Below are 23,691 nucleotides of genomic sequence, written 5' to 3'. Positions count from 1 at the left end.
TGACTACTTAAGGTTAAGTGCAGGATCTTTACCTGTTGTATTGCTAAGGAAGTTTCATTTTCTTCCATAATGTCCACAAAGCATCTTCTGCCAGTTTTACTCTCTGTGGGATTGGTGTCTCCATTTTCATGGCGCTACAGCATGCTCTCTCTCTCCACTCTAAGAGCTCTTTGTTCTTTGGAACGCTGCCCTGAGCCTGCCCATTCAGTATTCTGTTTCTGCTATCTGCTGCTGCAGTAGGATATAGCAGGTATTTTTAATTCTATTCCTTTTGTTAGAAAGAGTAATTTCCTTTTTGGGGGTGGAAATAAAGATGTCTTTATACTTAGACCACTTGAGGGCTGAAGCCCAGAGAGTTTCCTTTAAAATCATCACAAGCTCCAAATCTTGTGGCGACTTGCCTTCATATGCAAAATCTGCTATGGAGCTATCACCAGAAATTTTGTTTTGCAGTTTCCCAGCACACTTCTTTCTCCAACTCAGGATTTCTCAACTTGAGCACTATTGACGTTTGGGGCTGGAAAATTGTAGGGGGCTATCCTGTACGTTGTCAGACATTCAGAACCATCCTTGTCCTCTACCAACTAGATTCCCATAGAAACTGCCCAGTTTTGACCACTAAAAATGTCTGCAAGGCATTTTTGTCAAATACCCCTGCTGGGGGCCAAATCACTTCAGGTTGAGAACTGCTCTAAATAATAAACACGTGAAAGTAGATTGGCAAACAAGTTATAAATGTGTTGACAGGCAAAGCGAAAACATTCGTGGTGATGACAGCAAATACTTAGCACTTAATGTGGGCCAGGTACTGCTGGAAAAGCCCTTTTCATGTAAGTAAACCAAACCCATAGACTGAGGTACCACTGTACCGTTATTTATACACATCTTATAGACGAGGACACTGAGACACAGAGAGGTCATGCAGGGGCTAAGTGTCAGATCAAGAATCTGAACCTAGGGACTTCCCTGGCAGTCCAGTGGTTAAGACTTTGCCTTCCTATGAAGTGGGGTGCTGGCTCCATCCCTCCTCAGGGAGCTAAGCTCCCACATGCCTTGCGACCAAAAAGCCAAAACATAAAACAGAAGCAATACTGTAACAAATTCAATAAAGACTTTAAAAATGGTTCACATCAAAAAAAAAGAATCTGAACCTAGGCCTGATTGTGACCCTATAGTCAATGATCTGAACTCACTGTGCTTTTCTTTCAACAAAAATTTATTGGAATAGAGACCTACTTGGCATTATACGGAATATTATCTTTGGTACGTGCTTAGTAAATACTTTGTTAAGTGAATAAACGAGTATCTGTAGATCATCTAATATTTTAAATTAGTATTGAATAGATTCTTTAGTTAATTTAAATAAAAAAGTACTTTTCCCTGAGTACAGTCGACTATTATCTATTAGAGCAAAGCAGAGGGTCTCTTAGCATTTCTAAGCCCATTGACAGGAATCTTTTGGAAAAGATTTGTTAAGGTGACCTTTAAAATCTCTTCTGATCTGAGCATTTATCTGTGTGCTGGTGCAGTATTGCAACATTTCAGAATGAAGACTGATCAAACTGAACAAAATATTTTTTTCCTGATGAGATTAAGCAAAGCACCTACTCTTGCCATATAATAGGGAAAGAGAGGATTCATCCTCCCTCCTAAACTAGGTATGCATTCTCATGAGGTATGATGCACTGTTTGATAGTTTGACCTAGCTTCAGGACTTATAAAATATTAAACATCTTTAACTAACAGGAAGCCACTTTAGTCGATCAATCTTCAGGCTTTCATAGTTGGCTTCCTATAATAGATGAGGGGCTGAGCTCTAATGTTTGTTACAAATGCATTACATCTGATTTATATCTAAGTGGGAAGCCCGTATTTTATATAATAAAATATAAAAACATAGTATTCTTTTATTCTTGTTAAAGATGTTTTTAAAATGTTTTTCTATAAGGCAAAAGAATGGAAGCTTCCAGAGTGTCAATTAAAATAATTTTACTAAGAGTAATAAATAAAATAGAACCATAAAGTAGCAAGAAAATAATCACAATAGCTTCATCCTGCTAGTTCTCTTAAAACTCACATTGTGAATTTTCCTCAGTGAGACCGTAAGTAATATAAGTATTCTCTTTTCGTTTAGATGATCTTTTAAAAATTTGAATGGCTTCATATTTTTTCCCTAATTTTGAAGGAGAAGTCAGTTATTTTAAGGACAATACTAGAAAGTATTCCAAATCTCAATTTTCATGGAAAAAGATATTCCAGATATCATGTCATTAAAGAGGAATAGTAGTACCAATATGTTTTATCTTCGTCAGTGATTTGAAGGGATGCTTTTGTTTCCTCATCTAGGGTGTTTGCTTATAGTATTAGAATTCATGATTTATTTTATTTCATTTCATTTTTACATTATATAATACTAAATTTTTTTAATTTTTTGGCTTTTTTAAATTGAAGTTTAGTTGATTTACAATATGTTTCAGGTGTAGAACATAGTGATTCAAAACTTATATATTATACTCTACTTAAAGTTATAAATTATTGACTATATTCCCTGTGCTGTACAATATATTCTTTTAGCTTATTTATTTTATACCTAGTGCTTTGTACCTCTTAACTCTCTACCCCTGTCTTGCCCCTTTCCACTTCCCTCTTCTCACTGGTAACCGCTAGTTGGTTCTCTAGATGCATGAATCTGTTTGTTTTGTTATAGTCATTCCTTTATTTTTTAGATTTCTGATATAAATGGTAACACACAGTATTTTTCTTTCTCTTTCTGACTTATTTCACTAAGCATAATACCCTCCAGCCCATCCATGTTGTTGCAAATGTAAAAATTTAATTCTTTTTTATGGCTGAGTAGTATTACATTTTGTGTGTGTGTGTGTGTGTGTGTGTGTGTCTGTGTATAGAGAGAGAGAGACACCACATCTTTTTTATCCATTCATCTATCAATTGACACTTAGGTTGCTTCTGTATCTTGGCTATTGTAAATAATGCTGCTGTGAACACTGGGGTGTGTGTATCTGTCTGAATTTGTTTTTGTTTTCTTCAGATATATACTCAGTAGTGGAATTCCTGGATCATATGGTAGTTCGATTTTTAGTTTTTTGAAGAACCTCCATACCATTGTCCATAGTGGCTGCATCAATTTACATTCCCACCAACAGTGTACAGTGGTTCCCTTTTCTCCACATTCTTGCCAACGTTTGTTATTTGTGGTCTTTTTGATGATAGCCATTCTAACAGGTGTGAGGGGGTTGACCTCTTTGTGGTTTTGATTTGCATTTCTCTGATGATTAGTGGTGTTGAGCATCTTTTCATGTGCTTGTTAGCCATCAGTATGTCTTCTTTGGAAAAATATCTATTCAGGTGTTCTGTTTTTTAATCAGGTTTTTTTTTTTTATATTGAGTTTTATGAGCTGTTTTATATATTTTGAATATTAACCCCTTATTGGTCATATCATTTGCAAGTATTTTTTCCCATTAAGTACGTTGTCTTTTCGTTTTCGTCAATGGTTTCCTTTGTTGTGCAAAAGCTTTTAAGTTTATTAGGTCACGTTTGTTTGTTTGCTTTTGTTTCCTTTGCCTTAGGAGACAGATCCAAAAAAATATTGCTACAATTCATGTCAAAGAGTGTTCTGCCTATGTTTTCATCTAGTTTATGGTTTTTGGTCTTACATTTAGGCTTTCAATCCATTTTGAGTTTATTTTTGTATATGGTGTGAAGGAATGTTCTAATTTGATTATTTCACATGTAGCTGTTCAGTTTTCCCAGCACCACTTATTGAAGAGACTGTCTTTTTCCCATTGTGTATTGTTAACTCCTTTGTCGTAGCTTGATTGACCGTAAGCGCATGGGTTTACTTCTGGGCTCTCTGTTCTGTTCCATTGATCTATGTGTCTGTTTTTGTGCCAGTACCATACTGTTTTGATTATCGTGGCTTTGTAGTATAGTCTGAATTCAAGGAGCATGACACCTCCAGCTTTGTTCTTTTTTGTCAAGATTGCTTTGGCTATTCGGGGTCATTTGTGATTCCATATAAATTTTAGGGTTATTTGTTCTAGTTCTGTGAAAAATGTCATAGGTATTTTGATAGGGACTGTATTGACTGTAGATTGCTTTGGGTAGCGTGGACATTTTAACAGTATTATTTTTTCCAGTCCATGAACACAGGATATCTCTCCATTTACTTGTATCACCTTCAATTTCCTTCATCAGAGTTTTCTACTTTACAGAGTATAGGTCTTTCACCTCCTTGGTTAAGTTTATTCCTGGGTATTTTATTCTTTTTGATGCAATTTTAAATGGGATTGTTTTCTTGCTTTCTCTTTCTGATAGTTCATTATCAGTGTATAGAAAAGCAACGGATTTCTATATATTAATCTTGTATCCTGCAACTCTCCTGAATTTACTGATGAGCTTTAGGAGTTTTTTGGTGGCGTGTTTAGGATTTTCTCTGTATGTATCATGTCATCTGCAAACAGTGACACTTTTACTTCTTCCTTTCCAACTTGTATTCCTTTTATTTCTTGTCTGATTGCTATGACTAGGACTTCCAACACCATGTTGAATAAAACTGGCAAGAGAGGACATCCTTGTCTTGTTTCTCGGCTTAGGGGAAGTGCTTTGAGCTTTCAACCCCCGGGTATGATGTTAGCTGTGGGCTTATCATATATGGCCTATGTTATTTCCTTATCTATGGTGTTTGCTTAGAGTATTAGAATTTGTGATTTCTATAATGAGTACTTAGCACACAGTAAGTGATCTATAAGTCACCTCCCACACAGTCTTGATGCAGAGCATTACTTTGCTATATAGCAAAGTAAAATAATTTGCAGAGTACCAGATAATTTGCAGATTACTCTAAGTAACTGTATATAAAGTAGCTGATGAATACACAGATTTCTATTGGAGTAGTAGGGTCATTCACACATGCTTTTTTTTTTTTAAATGAGTCTGGATCTTTGGAAAACTCCAGAAAACAAAGCAAAATAGAATTCCTCAGAGAATAGGAAGTGACTTTCTTAAGGTTGTTGGGAACTGTTCTCCCAATAGATGGCTGGAATCTGTGTTTCCCCACTTTACGCTCTGAAGTTGCCAGAAATAACTCCAACCACTGAGTTATTGAAGGCTTATGTTTTATGAAACTGTCTTCAAAAAATGTCATGATTGACAATTGTAGAGCTAGCAGAGAGCTAAGCCTTCATTGGTATATAAGTATTATTCAGATATATTTTACTCGAAGGTCAAAAATGATGGCTGGTCTAGACACATTTTTCCATGACCTGAATTAAAACAAGAAAATTGCTGACATGAGTAGAAGGTCAATAATCCTGATTCTAAAAGAGGACCTATTCCTTTCAAATGATATCATCAAGTAGTTTATTCTTCCATAAAAAACTGGCCCATATATCACCCCCTCTTATGGGATTAATAATACTATACAATCTATATTTAATATGTTTAAAAAGAACCTGTTACAAGATACTGAAAGGCGTACCTGTTGCATGTTGTATCAACTTTCTGAAAGTGGGAAAATAAATGACTGCTCTTTTCAGCAGGCCTCTAAATGGTTATAGATGTTACCTTAGATTCATGGTTATGATAATAAGCTTTGTTACAGTGGAGAGGCATTGGGATTTAATCTTGCTACACACTAAGGAAGAATGAAAGATGTTCTTATGTTTTACTTGGTTGAATCCAAAAAAACATGAGATCTGAGAGATGTGTAAGACTTGGAGAGAACCAAATTTAGAAGACAGAACTCACTTGTAAAAAGTCTGCATTAGTTGTTAATGATCATCTCAGAAATAGAACTATGCAGATTGGGATGGGAGGTGAATTTTAAGCCATCAACCATATTATAAGTTATTGGATATAACTCTTTTTTTTTTTTTTTTTGGTGGTACACGGGCCTCTCACTGTTGTGGCCTCTCCCGTTGTGAAGCACAGGCTCCGGACGCGCAGGCTCAGCGGCCATGGCTCACGGGCCCAGCCGCTCCGTGGCATGTGGGATCTTCCCATACTGGGGCACGAACCCATGTCCCCTGCATCCGCAGGTGGATTCTCAACCACTGCGCCACCAGGGAAGCCCTGGATATAACTCTTTTGTTGATGGAAATAAATTAGACACTGACATATGAAATGATTACTAAAAGAGCAAAGTTTAAATCAGTGTTGCTTTGATGAAATGATCATTATGGTCCAAGTGTAAATCTGTAATTTTCTCTGTCATATGTGAGGATTATGTGTGACTTACTTATTTAATAGGTAACTGGTATTGATTTTGTAGATTCAGGAAAAAGTTTTGTGAGTACCAACTGCTGGTCAAGATTGCTCCCCTTTTTTACTTCGCTTAAGACCATGGTACATTTCCTTTATGGTTCAGCCTCGAAAAGTTAGAGAAAAGTCAAAATTAAACCAGTACTATTCACAGTAAAGCACGTACTTCTAGGATCATAGATTAATGAGAACTAAAAAATTATATTCTCATTTTCAATCTCCTAAAATTAACTTAAACATTTGCACACTGGAATTTTTGGACTATATTTGTGAATTTTCTATATTTTAAAAATTGTTTCTTATTCCTTAGGATATAGCATTCTTAGATACAGGTCTTAGTGAAAGTTGGCAGGGAAAGGAAATTATGTTCAAATTAGTTCATTTTGCTTCTGATCATTTTAATAAAATTACACAGTTTGGTCATGAGGGGGAAAAAAATTTTGTATTTTCTTTTTATGTCAGTTGTGATGTCTCTAGTTCCAACCAGTACAGAAATTCGGGAATTAACCAATTAATTAGAAATGTTGATAACTGTGTATATGTCCCATTTAAAATAGTTACTTTAATGCAATGGTGATCTCTTGGTTCATTATATACTCTTCAGTGTGCAGAAATTTTGCTGAGAATTTGATGCAGTGTCAGTTTTTCTGAGTGTTGAATATATCTACCCAACTTGTGTTTCTTAACATAAGGTCAGAGTGCTCCCAATTGCATTCAAATAATTTCTAAGCTGCAGTTTTAAATACTTGTAAGATTTATGTTAATTCTGTTTCTCACAAATAAAACCAACAAAATTAAGTTGTATAAATAGCTTCCTTTTTCTTTTTTTCTGGAATTTTGGCATTATCATGTCTCTTTTTGATAGCTTGAGAATTAGTTATACCTTTGCCCAAAACTTTAAAAAAAATCAGTATTAGCTCTCATACACAGGACTTCAGTGAGTTTTAATTTTTTCCCTAGTTAGAGGTGCATGTTACAGCTTGCCATTGTGGTCATTGTGGTTCATTTCATTAAGCTTCTTATTCTATATGCTTTCTTGAGACTTGAGAAACAGTATTTTTCTGAGTGATTGTACTATATTGTTCCAAATATAAGGCTACCCAGAATAGAAGGCAACCTCCAACTAGAAACAGCTCAAATATGGAGAAAGGCTGGGGGCCCAGAGCCCGGCGGGTCTTGCAGTGGTGGCAAGGGTGCCGAGGAATAGGACGATGCCTGCCCACTCTCCCGGTGAGTGAAGATGGGTCAGCTGCTGATTTGCTTGTGCATAACCAGATGGCTTCTGTTGCTAGAGGAAAAGGCATACTGGGGGGGGAAGAAGAAGTCTGTACACATGAAAGAAAGTCACTGTGTGTCCAAATCAGGGAGGGAAGGCGGGAGTAGAGTCTATTTCACCTCCTAAATGGTCGCCTTCAGTGTTTTGTTTTTTTTTTTTCCCTGAACCTGGGGGTGAAAGTTGAATAACCCCAAACACTGGAGGAGGAGGAAAGTACCTGCACCTTTTGTGAAAAGGAGTTTAAAGGTCAGTGGCCATGGAAAGGAATTGTTAGACACCATCAGATGTCTCACGACCAGCCCAGAAAATTATTCCTTGCCCTTTCAAATTGACTGCTGACCCAAGAGGTGGTGCATGCACTGTGTCATCATGTGTAGCCTGAAAATAAGCAACCCCAAAGCTGGGAGTCACATTTCCCATTTTAGTAAGATTTTTTTCTTTTTAAATTCCCTGTCTTCCTGAGCCAGCCAAGATACGATTTAAATAAACAGGCTAAATCTTATTGAAATAAACTCCAAGGGACTGTTTAAAATTATTTGTTGGGCTAGTATTTCACCCAGTAGCATATTTTAAAAAATACTTCAGTGAAAAATGTATTATTCGATGGAGAATATGTATTGATGGAGCCCAGAGAAAACTCCAGGTATTGGTCTGATTCTACTAATAAGCACATAGAAATCTAAGCTTTTATTTCATAGTAACTAAATAAGATGTGATGGAATGAGGTGCTTGTTTCTGCTATAATCTAGAAAACTCTTCAGCACCTGTTAGTGTACAACTTAACCAGCATTCAGTAACCTTTGCGGCTTCACAAAAACTACATACAAAATAAACCTTGACCTTTCTAATGATTACCAGTCCATGGCTCGCAAGACAAGTTTTAAGTAGAACTTTAATCCCTGAATGATAAGTTTTTCTCCACTGGGTAGTTTCCATTGTAGCCTTCATGATGATGATGAAACTTCTTTAATAAAAAAGTATGTTTTTCTGAACAGACAGGACTCTCCTTAAGTTTAAACAATGCTTAATTGCCCAGAGGATTTGGTTTAGGGAAGCTACTTATCATTGATTTCAGAAATTCTCTTAAACCAAAATACCCTGAAAGATAGAGGTCCCGTGCCCAAGGAATAGCAAGCTAGAATTTGACATGCCTACCATTTTGCCAGGTCTGGGAAGGGAACCTTTGAAACAGAAGGGCTGGGCAGAAAAGGATTTGAAAGGGAGAACTGGAAGAGAGTGTATCCCAGAGGGGGAAGGATTGTTGCCAAGTTAGATTACCAGTCAGAGGAAACAGCACTGCAGTGGTGGAGTCTAAATGAGAGGGTCCATGTGAACTCTGTATAACCTCAGAAGCCTTTTCCAAAGAGTTCATAAGGGTGATACCAGTCAGGAAAGAGACTAGTAGAGGATCAGGGCTTTTCAGGGAAGAAGAGCTTCCTTTATAACTCCTTCGCTTTGGGAATATTTGATCTCTATAAAGGAAGAGGATGCCCAAATTTGGTGGGGGGAGTGTGTGCCTATTATTAACCATCTTTAAACTTCAAACAGTTTCCTTTCTATTATTTGTTTTGGGTACTATTATGTCTGATTTGATCCAAATTACAAATACAGCAAAACAAATATTATAAACATTTTTTTCCCAGAGGGGGTTGGGGCTATAATAATTGTATGTGCTGTTCATCACCTCCTGTTAATTTCATCATTAGTTGCAACGGCAGACAGAAGCTGGAGAGGTCACCTAAATGTCAGATTCCATGGCTTCCTCTCCCTGTTGGCTAGTGAGGGCGGGGGCAGGACCTGACCTGATTGCATTAGGAAAAGAACATGGCCTCAGTTGGCTTGTGAGGTGGCAAGGATAGCCTTCAAGGACATAGGAAGAAAGGACAGTGACAAGGGAAGAGAGATTTTCCAAGTTGCATACAAATAATCACCTTTGTAAAACTCAACAGGAAGAGTTAATTTCTCTACAAATAGTGTTGTTTGTGTAAAACCCATACCTGTAACCTGTGCTCAGCTCCTCCCTCCCGTCCCCAAAATGCACAACATAGAAGCTCTCCTGTAGGTGCTGGAAAATTAACATCCCAGATCACTGTTGTTTCTTCCTTTCATGATTTCACACATGATGCACCTTCCCTGGCTCCTTCTCCGGGGGTTAGATTCATAGGATCAAGTTAAAGGGAACAGTTATTAATCTATTATGAAAAAAATCTGTAGATTTGTTGATGGACAGAAATTAAAATCTCTCAGGCCCTAAAAACAGGTTTGGCCAATTCCCATTAGACTGTTTTTGCTAGGAGGATAGATCACTGCTGTTCTTTTTCTTTCCTGATCCATTAGTCTTTTTCCCGAGGAACCCCTAGAAAAAGTGACGTTTTTTACTTTTTCCCAGTTCCTGTATGGGTGACTGTGACTCTCACAGGTCAAATGACTAATGCCGAAGTTCTGACTTCTCAGCAGTTCAGTTGAAGAGTCACTACACTACAAATATGTAATTTGTGATCTGTTTTGTTTTTCAGTTTTAAAAGTTCATAAAATAAGAGAATTCTTGAAGAAAATGTTGAATATGGTTAAATCTCTTTGGGAAATGTTCCACCATAGGTCTTTCCCTCAAAGAAGGGTTTTATAAGGGACACCATTTCTCGACTGCAGCAATATGCCTTTGAGAAATGGTGATGTGTCTGCATTTTCTGAGACATATGGAATATGGCATTTGTCTTGCTGAGTGGGCATGTGTAACTCAGCTGTGGAGTAACTCACAAATTCCCTACTCTTGAGTAGCTTTAAGTTTCAAAAATCATTCTTGAAATGTTCTTAATGGGCATTCCTTAGGGGGCACTGCTCTCTTTGGTAAATCAGAAGTGACATCTGGAAATGCATAGAGATGGCTCTTGGTTACATTTTTTTTTTTTTTTTTTTCCTCTGCTGGTCAAGCAGAGAGTGTCTTCCAATTAACAGGTTGATAGCATCTTTGGACAGGCTAGAGAAAATTAACAAAATGGCTAATTCTTGTTTGGCAGTGAAATTGAATATTGAATGACATCTCTGCAGTTATAAACGACCTTTGTTTTAATAACAAAGTTGTTGATTTTCTACTAAGGGTTCTTTTAGGTTGTCATCAGGGGCTGATGGGAGTAACAGTTCACCCAACTCTCCAGCTAGCTTCAGTGGACATACCACACCTTCTCAGCAGCCTGAACCCGTGGTACACTCTCTTAAGGTAACCAACTGTGTACAGCCATTTATCCAGTACTTCAGTTGTGTTGTGGCTTGCTCGCTATAGTCTGGTAATCCTCACGGTCTCGTTTTAACCATAGATACTTTATTTTTTGAGCCCTTATGGTGTAACTTTTTTTTTTTAATCTTAAGTTTTAAAGTATGATTTTAATTTTTTTAAACTAATAGTGGGTTTGAATACTTATGGTTGAATTGAATCTCTAGTTTTATCATTTTATTTCGAGTAATGTGATTCATATCTATCTGCATCGAAGTTGAAGTCTGATGTGCATGTATATTCATATGTGTAAAATACTGTTACAGGTATTTTCTGTGCAATGTTTGTAGCATGGATGTCTTCAAATATAGGAAGTTAATAGTTGGCCAAAATAAGGAAAGATACCATATTTTTCTTTCTTTTTGCAACTGACGTACTGAAAGTTTTCAAATAAACAAAAACCTACTCTGTTCACCATTAAATAGAAATTAAGTCTTCAAACTCTAGTTAATGCTTTAATGCTTCTTTATAGAGTATTAGAAAATAGATATATGGTCTTATTCATGAAGATATTTTATTTTTTGCTTATACTTCAGCTTCAGCAATGACTTAAAAAAAGATTTGGCTGAAATTTATCATTTATTTTTCTTTACCAGTAAGGAGCTTTCCAATAAGTAAAATTAATAATAAGCAGTGTAGGGAGGGGGAGGAGAACTGGGAAGGAAAATAAAATAAAATAAAATAAAATAAGCAGTGTAAATATTTACCTCTCTGAGAAGAAACGGCAGGCAATAAAAATCTTAAGAACTGAGACAGTTCCTTGAAGTTTCATCAGTTCCAAAGTATAAAACACTGTCCTCCAAATTACCTATAATTCCTAACATGTAGCCTTGGTCCAACCTTTCTGAGCCATAAAGTAAGTAGAGTGCTTCAGTCCTGCTTTTGCCACATGGGTTTCAACGACTTTTCTAGAACTGTTTTGGTTTCAGAAGGACTTATCAACAGCCTGATGATGCACTCTTGTGAAGGGGCCCACACTTTCCTTGGCATGCAGAAAGCAAAGAAGTAGATGAGAACCGCAGAGTATTTACTTGAGGATGACTGTTTTAGCAGTCGCTTTAGCTCCCTTGTTGTATTTTGCTGGAACTTAGATGAAATGAGTTTGCTTCTCTCAAGCACATACTGATTGGGCACCGCCCTGTGTCTGGGCTGCTGGTTTATCTACTGGCTTGCTCTCTGCGACAGCATGTGGATACTGTTTAGTACGAACAGCATGCTAAAGAAGCTGTTACTTTAGCGTAAATCAGGCACTAGCGATCTGAAAAGCATTTCCGAAATGGGAAAATGAAGGAGTGGCTTCAATCCTGTAGTATTAGTATCTGCACATACTCCAAAGGCAACACGCTGCCCTGCTTTCCAAACTGTCTGAAACCTGTTTCAGCCTATTGCCTTATTCAATGGCAAGTGCAGTTGGAATCAGATCAGTGCAGTGGGTCACATTGCCACCATTCCCAAATTTCTCAAGGCAGCTGTGTTAGTATGGCCTAAAAGGAAGGGGAGGGCAAGGAAGAGCTATTCAATTTTCTCTGAATTCATTCTCTAATTTTCATCTAAAATTTTATCTCAAGAGGAAGATACTATATCATAATCAGAACACGTTAAGTGTCCTCACTTGGCCAATGGGTAATGCCAAGCAACTGAAGCATCTTGATTGGGTACTGGAAGCTCTTGAATATAGAATACGTTCGCTTCCACGAGTTGAAACAGAAATATGTGCAAACATAGCCTCTGGGAAATGCATCTTCAGAACATCGCAGTATAAAAAAAGAAATGTAGCCACTCAACGTTTTGTTTTTTAAAGCTACCACTGTAGAGCTGATTTATATCATAAGATTGTTCTGTTCTGAAAGGAATAGTCAGGACAATGGCTCCTTTTCTCATTTTCTGATAAGTTTTTAAAAATGTCTGGGCTTTGATAAACTCCATGGTCATAGCTGTGGGGAAAGTGTTGTTGTAAGCCAGTGTGAGGAGTTAGCCCACTTGTGATAACACCACGTTTTTCTTGCTTTAAAATTCCTAACTATTAACTAGAGCTTCACTTCAATGAGTAGAGATTAACTGAATTTAAGTACACTTCCTGAGGTACATTATAAATCGAATTTGTAGGCAAATGAGCTTGTTCCAGGAGTTCTTTAAGTTTTCTGTGAATATTCACTGAGCATCATCAGTGATTTGCTCTAAGTATAAAAGAAATGTGAACTGACTCTAATATGAGTTGAGTACCAGGGTGAGGCTTTCATTTACCACTGTCATATCCTTCTTTAAAGAAGTAGTACCTATATAGTAATAATGGCCAGAAGTTTTGAGTTAATGAGAAAGTAGTTTGTGAGATTATTTATTACAGATTTGAACTCGGGTAAATATCGTTGTAGTCTCAGTATCCATGAACTCGACATGAAGGTCCCACTTCGGGCCTGAGTTATTTATTTTGGTCCACCTGTTTGTTCATTGGTGCAAATTCTCAGGTGACATCTTTAGGTGTGGCTATCAGCCCTGACCATGGTAACAGCAGAACCAGGGACTTCAGCACTGTTACAGTTCAGTGTGGATTCTACAGGAGCTTTTAGAAAAAGCTTTTTTTTTTTTTTTTTTTTTTTTTTGCTACATCAATGATTGATTTGATTTATAAGCTGATGTAGAGAAAACTAAACAGCACTCAAAGCGAAAGTTTTGCCCTCTTTTTTACTACAGAAAGTATTGACGTGAAAATTTTAAAGACATTTTGAACAGAATTTTATTCTCAATCCATTTAGTGATAATTTAGAGAAGCAGAACCTAAAATTGTTTAAAAGCATCTCCTTCCTAGATGAAAAAGTGAAAAATATTTAGTGTTGCTCAAATATTTTCACAACTGGGGAGCCATTGCCTCTCTTCGCTTCTGTCCAAGAGCTGTGGCCTAGTCCTTTCCTAGGCACCAGAAACATGTCTAGGAAAGAACTGTGAGGTCACTAGTGTTAATGTTAACAAAAAGTTCTTATGCTACATATTTCTGGGTTCTGACCAGTTTCAGCTGTGACTATTACCTTTTTTAGTCATTTTTTTCTTTAGGCCTTGTCTACATATCATCTGGACTGTTGAGCAATATAATTAATTACATGCCAGTCTTTACAATGGAGCAAGAATTATTGACTGTCTCCAAATGGTTGACAATCAAGTTTATCTTAATGACCAAAGTAACTAAATGCATCTCATTGTTAATGAATTCAATTGACTATTAGTGATGCAATAGATGGCTCTTAATGGCCATTTGAAAATCAAGTAGGATTCAGATAGCTTTCAGAACAATCAACTCTTTTAAAAGATTTTGCCATGTGCTAATCCACTCTGATATGCAGACATGGAGAAAACTAAAAGTTTTTACAAAGTGGAGCTCCTTGATTTTTATTCATAACTAACAAGTTTTTTTCCATGTGAAATTTGCTTTTCTTTTTCAACAAATCCAGGTCTTGGATGTTCAGGAAACTATAGATCGTCAACAGGGTAAAGAGTATGAACATGACCTTAGTGAGACAGAAAAAGCTATAGTGAGAGAAATGTGCAATGTGAGTTTAATGTGCTTTATTGTGTGTTCTATGTCGAAAAACCTCACCATAGCTTAGTCATTGCTTCATGAATACATTCTTTTTAAAATGCTGGCCAAATGCCTTTATAGTTTTATGTGAAAGTAAAACCAACCTTCCCTTGATTTTCTTTAGTAAATTTTATGGCAGTTTTGTTAACACAGTAATCATGTTGTAAAATATTCAGGTAAGCAAGAATCCGCCAATTCTGTGTTACAGAATGAAGTGTGAAAGTTTTTGAATAAATTTTCTAAAATGTTACTAGTTTTGATACAATAAGCTTCCATTTCATAATTTTCCTTAATTATGTTTAAAAACCTGTGATAAAGAAAACACAACCTTCTTCATATTATTTGTAACTAGGGGAAAAAAAAAATCACTATCTTAATAGGTAATATTTGCTTAGTTCTTCATGCATATGATACGTGTGCTCCTGTCATGCCAATCAGTATCTTTACCTCTCAGTGGTTGATGCAAGCTCAAAATAGTAAGAGGTAGATAGATACGAACTTCAGAGATAGTTAGCTACACAGAAATCTACCTTATGAAGTCATAGAAAAGCACAGTTTAAAAAGAAAAAAAGACATGCTATTTTCACAGTGCACAGCCTATGTAATCATTATTGCGGTTTGCATTTGATTAACTGAATTTTAGTTTAGTAATATGCTTGGATATATCATTTGATCAAGAATATAATTTGTGAAGCTTGTTAAAAAGCTAAGTAGAATATGATAGGGGAAGACATTTCTTAAAAGCAAAAATTCATGGCCGATTATTTTAAGCACTGATTTGAATTGGCTTTATACTGTACTTTATCCCTATAGTCTTTGTTCATTAGGGTATCAAAATTGCTTGGAAACACCCTTCAGCTTTAGGCTATTAGGACCAGATATCTCATTTATGTACCTCCCTAAGGTGTTCCTGGAATCCAGTAAACGTTAAATTAGGTCCCATGGGCATTTTAACACTCTTGCCCCAGCACATATAGGCTCCTGCTTGCTTGTGTTGTGGCTGTTTTTCTTTCCTACATATCTGTTTTTGTCTGTTTTCAAAAGGTCGTTGGTTCTAGATGTCATAATTTCCTAAATGCATCACTGTTCATCTTCTGTAGCTTTTTGCCTGTCCTTAAGGTTTTCACTTTGAACATTTCCCTCAGATAAATTTTAAAGTTCAGACGTTAGGAATTGTAAAACTAGAAGGGACCATAGAAGGTCACACCTCCAGTGGTTCTCAAAGAGTCATATGAGGCTCCTTCATAATTCAGAGGTCTGGGTTTCACCCCAGATCATGGGCAGTTGGGTTAGGAACTCCTCGGTAAGAACCCCATACTTGCATTTTATGTTTGAAGAAACTAAGTTACTTGCCCAAATTGTTCTCTAATGAACAATAAAGTCAGATGTATACCCTGATTTCCTCTGAGGACCAGCCCTTTCCACTTTCCCAAGTGTAGTTAGTTAATCCAGGCACTGCCATTTTCTTTCCTCAATAATGAAAATCAACGTATTGGGCGCCCCAAAAATTTCGTTTGGGTTTTTCTGTAACATCTGGTCAGAAAAAACCAGAACGAACTTTTTGGCCAACCCAATAGCTTGCAGAGGAGACCATCTCCATTGTGCTTAATGGCAGAACTTCTGTAAAGAAACAGCAGGACTGTTTTTTGAGGAAAGATTTTTAGATATTAGAAAAGTTATTTCTGAGTCGTAGAAGCGACCCACTAATGAATTGGATCTTGATTAGTTCTGCAATGATTTTTTGCTCGCCTGTATTTCCAAAAATCCTTCACTGTCCTCTTCGTGTACCTTCAGAAGTTTTCTAGGGCATCTTTTATCACCGAAATTTGAGAAAAAAAATGTAGTTCAAATCTGATTATTAGCACTCTTATATTTGGAAACTGTTTAAAAGCTAAGAGAAAAAATTGTTGATTTAAAATATTTGTGTCAAGACAAGGGGAAGAAGGTGGAAGAGTAAGATGCAGAGATCACCTTCCTCCCCACAGACACTTCAGAAATACATCTACACGTGGAACAACTCCTACAGAACACCTACTGAACGCTGGCAGAAGGCCTCAGACCTCCCAAAAGGCAAGAAACTCCCCACATACCTGGGCAGGGCAAAAGCATAAAGAATAAGCAGAGACCAAAGAATAGGGACAGGACCTGTACCAGTGGGAGGGAGTTGTGAAGGAGGCAAGGTTTCCACACACTAGGAAGCCCCTTCGTGGGCAGAGACTGCGGGTGGCGGAGGGGGAAAGCTTCGGAGCCGCGGAGGAGAGCACAGCAACAGGGGTGCAGAGAGCATAGCGGAGAAATTCCCGCACAGAGGATCAGTGCTGACTGGCACTCACCAGCCCCGAGAGGCTTGTCTGCTCCCCCGCCGGGGCTGGGAGCTGAGGCTCAGGCTTCGGTCAGAGCTCTGGGAGAGGACTGGTGTTGGTGGCGTGAACACAGCCTGCAGGGGGTTAGTGCACCACGTCTAGCTGCTGGGAGGGAGTCCGGGGAAAAGTCTGGACCTGCTTTCTTCCCTCTTTGTTTTCTGGTGCGCGAGGAGAGGGGATTAAGAGCACTGCTTAAAGGAGCTCCAGAGACGGGTGCGAGCCGGGGCTATCAGCGCGGACCCCAGAGATGGGCAGGAGATGCTAAGGCTGCTACTGCTGTCAAGAAGCCTGTGTGTGAGCACAGCACCCCCCTTCCGGGGAGCCTGTGCAGCCCGCCACTGCCAGGGTCCCAGGATCCAGGGACAACTTTCCCAGAACACACGGTGCGCCTCAGGCTGCTGCAATGTCACGCTGCCCTCTGCTGCCACAGGCTAGCCCTGCACTCCGTACCCCTCCCTCCCCCTGGCCTGAGTGTGCCACAGTCCCTGAAGCAGCTGCTCCTTTAACCCCATCCTGTCTGAGCGAATAACAGACGCCCTCCGGCAACCTACACGCAGAGGCAGGGCCAAATCCAAAGCTGAGCCCCGGGAGCTGTGAGAACAAAGAAGAGAAAGGAAAATCCCTCCCAGCAGCCTCTGAAGCAGCAGATTAAAGCTCCACAATCAACTTGATGTACCCTGCATCTGTGGAATACATGAATAGACAACAAATCATCCCAAATTGAGGAGGTGGGCTTTGAGAGCAAGATCTAGGATTTTCTCCCCTTTTCCTCTTTTTGTGAGTGTATGCTTCTGTGTGAGATTTTGTCTGTATAGCTTTGCTTCCACCATTTGTCCTAGGGTTCTATCCATCTGTTTATTTTTGGTATTGTTTTTTTTCATTTTTTTAAAAAAATATTTTTTCTTTTAATAAATTTATTTTATATTCTTTCTTCCTTTCTTTCCTTCCTTCCCTCCCTCCATCCCTTCCTCCCTCCCTCCTTTATTCTTTCTTTCCTTCCTTCCTTTCTTTCTACTTTTTCTCCCTTTTATTCTGAGCCGTGTGGGTGAAAGGCTCTTGGTGCTGCAGCCAGGAGTCAGTGCTGGGCCTCTGAGGTGGGAGAGCCAACTTCAGGACACTGGTCAACGAGACCTCCCAGCTCCACATAATATCAAACTGCGAAAATCTCCCAAAGACCTCCATCTTAACACCAGCACCCAGCTTCACTCAATGACCTAGAGAAGGAAAAGACCTACAATAATGAACCCAAAACAATTAAGAAAATGGGAATAGGAACATACATATCAATAATTACCTTAAATGCAAATGGTCTAAATGCTCCCACCAAAAGACACAGATTGTCTGAATGGATACAAAAACAAGACCCATTTATATGCTGTCTGCAAGAGACCCACTTCAGTCCTAGAGACTCATACAGACTGTGGAATAAAGACACAGACCTACTAGAGAATGGACTTTAGGATATGGGGAGAGGGAAGGTTAAGCTCTGACAAAGTGAGTGGCATGGACATATATACACTACCAAATGTAAAATAGATAGCTAGTAGGAAGCAGCCGCATAGCACAGGGAGATCAGCTTGGTGCTTTGTGACCACCTAGAGGGCTGGGATAGGGAGGGTGGGAGGGAGACGCAAGAGGGAAGAGATATGGGGACGTATGTATATGTATGACTGATTCACTTTGTTATAAAGCAGAAACTAACACACCATTGTAAAGCAATTATACTCCAATAAAGATGTAAAAAAATAAAATATTTGTGTCACCGTGGTAAGTTATATATCAAAAACACATAGCAAATATTGGAGATTAAAGAAAAATACAGATTGTGAGACAGTTTCATAGTTTGTAAGAAATAACGTACATAAGATTATGAAACCTATTAGAGGAACAGTAACGTCACAGAAATGTAAAGCTTTCTCAGAATGTGATAGCCCTTAAAAGACTCAACTTGTTTTATCTCAGTCTCTGGTATTCTTTCTGGAGATAAGTTGTTAACATCTATACAATGGAAAGACTTTTCTTCACAGCAGCAAGTGCTTTTATTCTCTTCCCAAGCTATACCCCAAACATACACTGCCCTCTAAGAAATAGTAAATCTATCTTGTAGTAATGGTTTTATCTTAGTTATCTTAGGTTTGTCTGTTTGGCTCTTGTCAATTCCCTGAGAACATTTGAAATACTTGACTGGTCATCCCAGATACCCACCTGTTCTGCTTTCAGTTAATGAGTCACTACTCTGTGTCCGCCTTAATATTCTGTATCCTTGGCTTATTTCAGAGTTCTGCCTTCTCTGAGTTTCCTTTCACCACATAGTAATTTCAGGGTTAAGGCCCATTGCATTCTACATTTGAATACTTGAAGAGGGGTTGCACTTTTGAGTTGTAATCATCTACTGCCTTACGTCCCTGATCATTTGGCTCTATCCTCTGCTTCTAACCAAGACATCAAAGCGTTCTGCGTAGATGTAATTATGTATACCATTTAAGGGCTAGAAAGGCAAAGTCCATAGCACTCCTTGGCTTCCTGATTCAGAATTTGTGCCTCTTCAGTCAGTGTACTGAGAAATGACACTTTCCTAGCTCCCTTGGGTACAATTTGAGCCATCCATTTCTATATCATTCCTTTCCAAATAGTTAAGGACCATACTAGAGTTCCCTTCAAATATGACAATATCTCCATCACATAGTTGTGCCTGCTAAAACAGAGAGACTAATAGTTACATGGGCTTTGAAATGAAGGTAGACAGAACCCTATATATTCTTATGTAGTACTGTGAATAGTACTTGGCTTCCCTGGAGTATCTGCTCTTTTTAAAAGAGAAAACAGAGAAACACAATCTATGAATAATTAATGAGCCAACGGGTTTGTATTCATGTTAGAGCAATGTAAATTTTTGTGGAATTAATCAATCTGATTATAATCCTAATAGTGAAACCCTCTAAGAGGGTTATGACTTACTGTGTGTGTTTCCTAATTAATGTTAGTATATTGGTATGTCGTTGTTGAATTCAGTAACAATTACTTATCAATCTCACCTTTTGCTACTGTCCCTTTAAAATGGACCAGTTTTTAGCATATTGTATCTATTTTAGTGACTCTTGAATTTATTCTTATCTTTTCCCTGCATGTGTATGCTTTCTGTTGTGGTAATCCGAGATACCATATTGGGTAGCTAAGATTTATGATAACTGAGGCCCCCATTTCGCAGGGGAAACCAGGGAACTCTACCACTGACCCTTAATGCTACCACCTCAGGACTTTAAACCACTGAGGACAATGAAGGAGCGTTTGTTCTTAGCTATTTAACATTTTGGTATCCCTTATTTTAGAGGTATAATATAGGAACCAGGATGATTTTGCTCATGTGCTCTTAATTCTGGCTAGATATTAGAATCAGGTTGAAAGCTTTTAAAACAAAAAATAGATGACCATACCTGTTTGAGAGTAACTCCCAGTGTGCAGTGTGCAGCTAGAGTTGAGGACCACTCTCACAGCTAGTGTAAGCTGGCACATCATTCTTTAATTCTGACCCTGGTTGCTAACAAAGCGTAGTAGTCCCATCTGTTGAGCAGTTCTTGTGATTTAGAAACTTGCATCACATTTCATTTTGTGTTTGTGTTTGACAAAATATGTGAATATTTTGTCTCTTGTCTTTTATATTCCTTTTTGTCCCTCTCATAGATTCCCGCTTAGAACAAAAGAACATATACATGTCTTTGTGGAAGAGGACAATTAAGATGCTTACTTTTTTTTCTTCTTAAGGTTGTATGGAGGAAACTTGGAGATGCTGCAGGTTCGTGTCCTGGAATTAGGCAGCATTTGTCTGGAAACCAGTACAAAGGACCCATGTGAGAAGGACTCTCTTTCAAACATGACATCACCACTGCCAGAGAGACAGAAGAGTGGATCTTCACAAACCTGGACTCATGGAATAACATGGAGGGATTGTACATTGCATATACTTTCCCTCTAAAATCTTTAGTATAACTGAAGTTGTGTTTTGTCTCTCACTTCAATGTTCACAGCAGTCAATCTCAAACAAGGTAGCTTTGAAAATCACCATTTTGGTACCAATATTTTCATTAGAACTAACAGTTTTTGACTCTTCAGATGGAAAATTGTAATTGGGAAACCTGCATGATTGGAAGAGTCCAGTAGAGCCTCTGTGGTTTTGATAGAATTGAATCATTGCATATACTGGTGGGAGTGTTCTACCATATTGTCCAAGATAAGAGGTGGTTTCCAGCTTCCCAAGTTGGAGAGTTGGTCACCTATTATATTTTAGTTAATAAAATACTAGTTCCTGATGCATAATTGATTTGAACGCAAGATAAGGTTAGGTTTCTGGGATTTCGTTTTGACTTTTGAGGTGCTAAAAATACCACATACAATTTTCCCGAGTACCATGTATTTTAATTGATCAAAGTAAATATATCTTTTCTTTTCATCTTAATGTACTGCTCCTGAAGACACATCTTAGGAACGTATCAACCTCCATCTTCAGTGTATTCATTAATGTTAATATTAACAGTTTCAATTAAAGAACAAGCAACAATTTTTCTAAGTGTTTCCAGCTGTGAGATGTTAATTTCTACAATTTAATTTCTAGACATGCTGTTATACTTAATAAACTTCCTGTAAACTTTAAAATATTGCACTGCATTTATGAAAAAAGCTTTCTTAGCCTACAGCAGTTAGCTAACTTTTATGAAACTGACGCATGTCCTTCATTATTGAAGCTAAAAGCTCTTGTTCAGATTGCTTGAGGTTTGAAAAGGAGGTGTGCTAGCTTTGCTTTGCTTTCCTTATTTTTGGTGTATATATATATATTATATATATATATATATATATATATAAAATAGACTGTGTGTATTGGAAATGCTATGATAGGTATTTTGTGTTTATCCAAATGCAACCATAGTTTCTTGTATGAATGTGCAAGAGGCCTGTGAACGAATGCTAACTTTATATTGTAGTTTAAGATTATAGAAGTAGGAATGCAACAATTCCCAGTTTTCTTCTAAATTACTTAGATTCGATTCATAGCAGATATTCTGTTGTTGCTCTTGTTTTTAAACAGGCTCATTACACATGTATTAATTGTCATTGGTGAAGGAATTGTTATGCTTTTTTGAATGTTATTGTGATGAAAAAGCAGCCCCTCTGGTCTCAGAAAATATTTATGAATTAATTTGCTATATAGAATTCTCTCTCTAATTATTGTAATTGGGTTACCATTTAAGCTTTTCTTTTAAAATGTTATATATTTTAAGAATATTATTACTCTATAAAAGAAAATTGCTATATTTACACCTTCTCTTGAAAAGCCTTCATCTTTACATTGTTGTATTCCTACACTCTGAAGACACTTAAAACAAGTTTCTGTGCCTGCAGTAGAGCCTGCAGAAGCTAATACAAGGAACACTGGTCTTTTGACAAAATACTTGTGTAAATTTTGATACTGTATTAAAACTATTTTTTTAAAGTTCTGCATAAAATTGAGTATCAAGTATATGTGTTCATCTTAGCAATGATAATAAATTATTTAATCTCAGTGGTTTTTTTCTTCAAAATGTTTTTCCTAAGTGGAGATTTTTAATAGTCACTAAATATGATATTACTCCTGTATGATGACAGTAATGTAGTAATACAGATGATTCATCATCTTAAATACAAGACAAAGGCATGTTTAAATATGCGCTTAATGAGGGATTTAATATTGAGATTCCTCAATTCATTATTTTCTAGTATAATGTAGTTAAAAATTTAGAATATTTAAGAATATTTAAAAATTATAAACTCTTTCCCTTGTTCTTCTAATTCATATAGAATAAGATTAAACTTCAATTATCTATTATTAAAATATTAGTAATCACAAGAAAATACACCAGAGAGAAAATGTTAAAGAAATGGAAAACTCGGCATCTGTATTTAATTTAAGAAGCTTATACATTATTGGGGAAAGATAATATACACATATGACCAAGACGTAAATTAGAGAACACACACACGCTCAGGTAGAGAACTTGGAAATCACTCACACCCTACACTTAGCATTAGTCTGTACTTTAAATGACATAGTAGATGGACAGCCCAGGGCCTGAATCTTGCTACTGCCCAATATGTTTATCAATAAGAGTGAGTGGCACCCTTCTGTTACATGACCAGTTTATTAGCTTATGATTTCATTTTCCCTGGAACAAAGGTTAATTTACATATCTTAGTAGATGATCTTTACCAGCCTTGAAGTTGACTGTCAGTCTATCAGAATCTAAGCTTTTTAAATTAATGCTTTGGAAGTTTCTAGCACATGCTCAAGGCACTACAGAAAATTTAGATCATACGTGACATCCAGCAAAATGCCGACAGTCTAATTGGGATGATTGTTCGACAGTTCAGTTAACTTTTAATGAATGCCTACCACTACCATATGAGTAAACACACTTTGGTTCCTCACTCAGGATGCTGACTGTTCAAGAAATAATATGGAACCGTAGTATCTTGGATACCAGCAGAAGCTTCCTTTATCCTTGAGATCTAGATAAGGTTGCCTCAGACATCTATTTGCATCATCTTGAGGAAGTGCCAAGTCTCCTAGTGCCTTCCACTCATTTCCAGAGTTTTCACTCTATGTAAGCTTCCTGTTGCCTCATTCTGCTTCACCTCAAGTGCAAACGGATTCTCCATTAGAAATCTTGTCACCCGTTCTTGGAAAGGATCTGCCTACTTCAAGCTGTCTTATCAAAGTAAATTCCCAACAAGCTCAAGACACTTCTATGAGGAATTCATACACTGACTTCTAAAAGAAAAATTTCTCCATCTCATTACGCAATTAAAGGACAATATATCAGATTGAACCATATGAGATTGCCAATATTTGTCCATCTTTGGATTACCAAAACAACATACGGTACAACTTCGTATGATTAA

The 23,691-nt window shown here is 37.4% G+C and overlaps 1 protein-coding gene across 3 annotated transcripts in view; it reads left to right on the top strand.

The window, feature by feature from the left end:
- Positions 1–22,283, top strand: part of CCDC85A (coiled-coil domain containing 85A) — a 199,957-nt gene extending 177,674 nt beyond the window's left edge. For 2 of the 3 annotated variants that reach the window (XM_024753063.1, XM_024753062.1), the window contains one exon: positions 20,524–22,283. In XM_024753063.1, the coding sequence (XP_024608831.1) occupies positions 20,524–20,573 (50 nt within the window). In that variant the 3' untranslated portion in view covers positions 20,574–22,283. Of the gene's footprint in view, positions 1–7,375; positions 7,511–10,653; positions 10,774–20,523 lie in introns of all 3 variants that reach the window. The other variant, XM_024753061.1, reaches the window with a different exon arrangement.
- The last annotated feature ends 1,408 nt before the right edge of the window (positions 22,284–23,691 follow it).

This window comes from Neophocaena asiaeorientalis, unplaced genomic scaffold (genome assembly GCF_003031525.2).
Source record: "Neophocaena asiaeorientalis asiaeorientalis breed wild unplaced genomic scaffold, Neophocaena_asiaeorientalis_V1.1 scaffold100, whole genome shotgun sequence".
Classification (NCBI taxonomy): Eukaryota; Metazoa; Chordata; class Mammalia; order Artiodactyla; family Phocoenidae; genus Neophocaena; species Neophocaena asiaeorientalis.
Note: the sequence above shows the minus strand (reverse complement) of the source record. Positions and strands in the feature narration are given on the sequence as shown.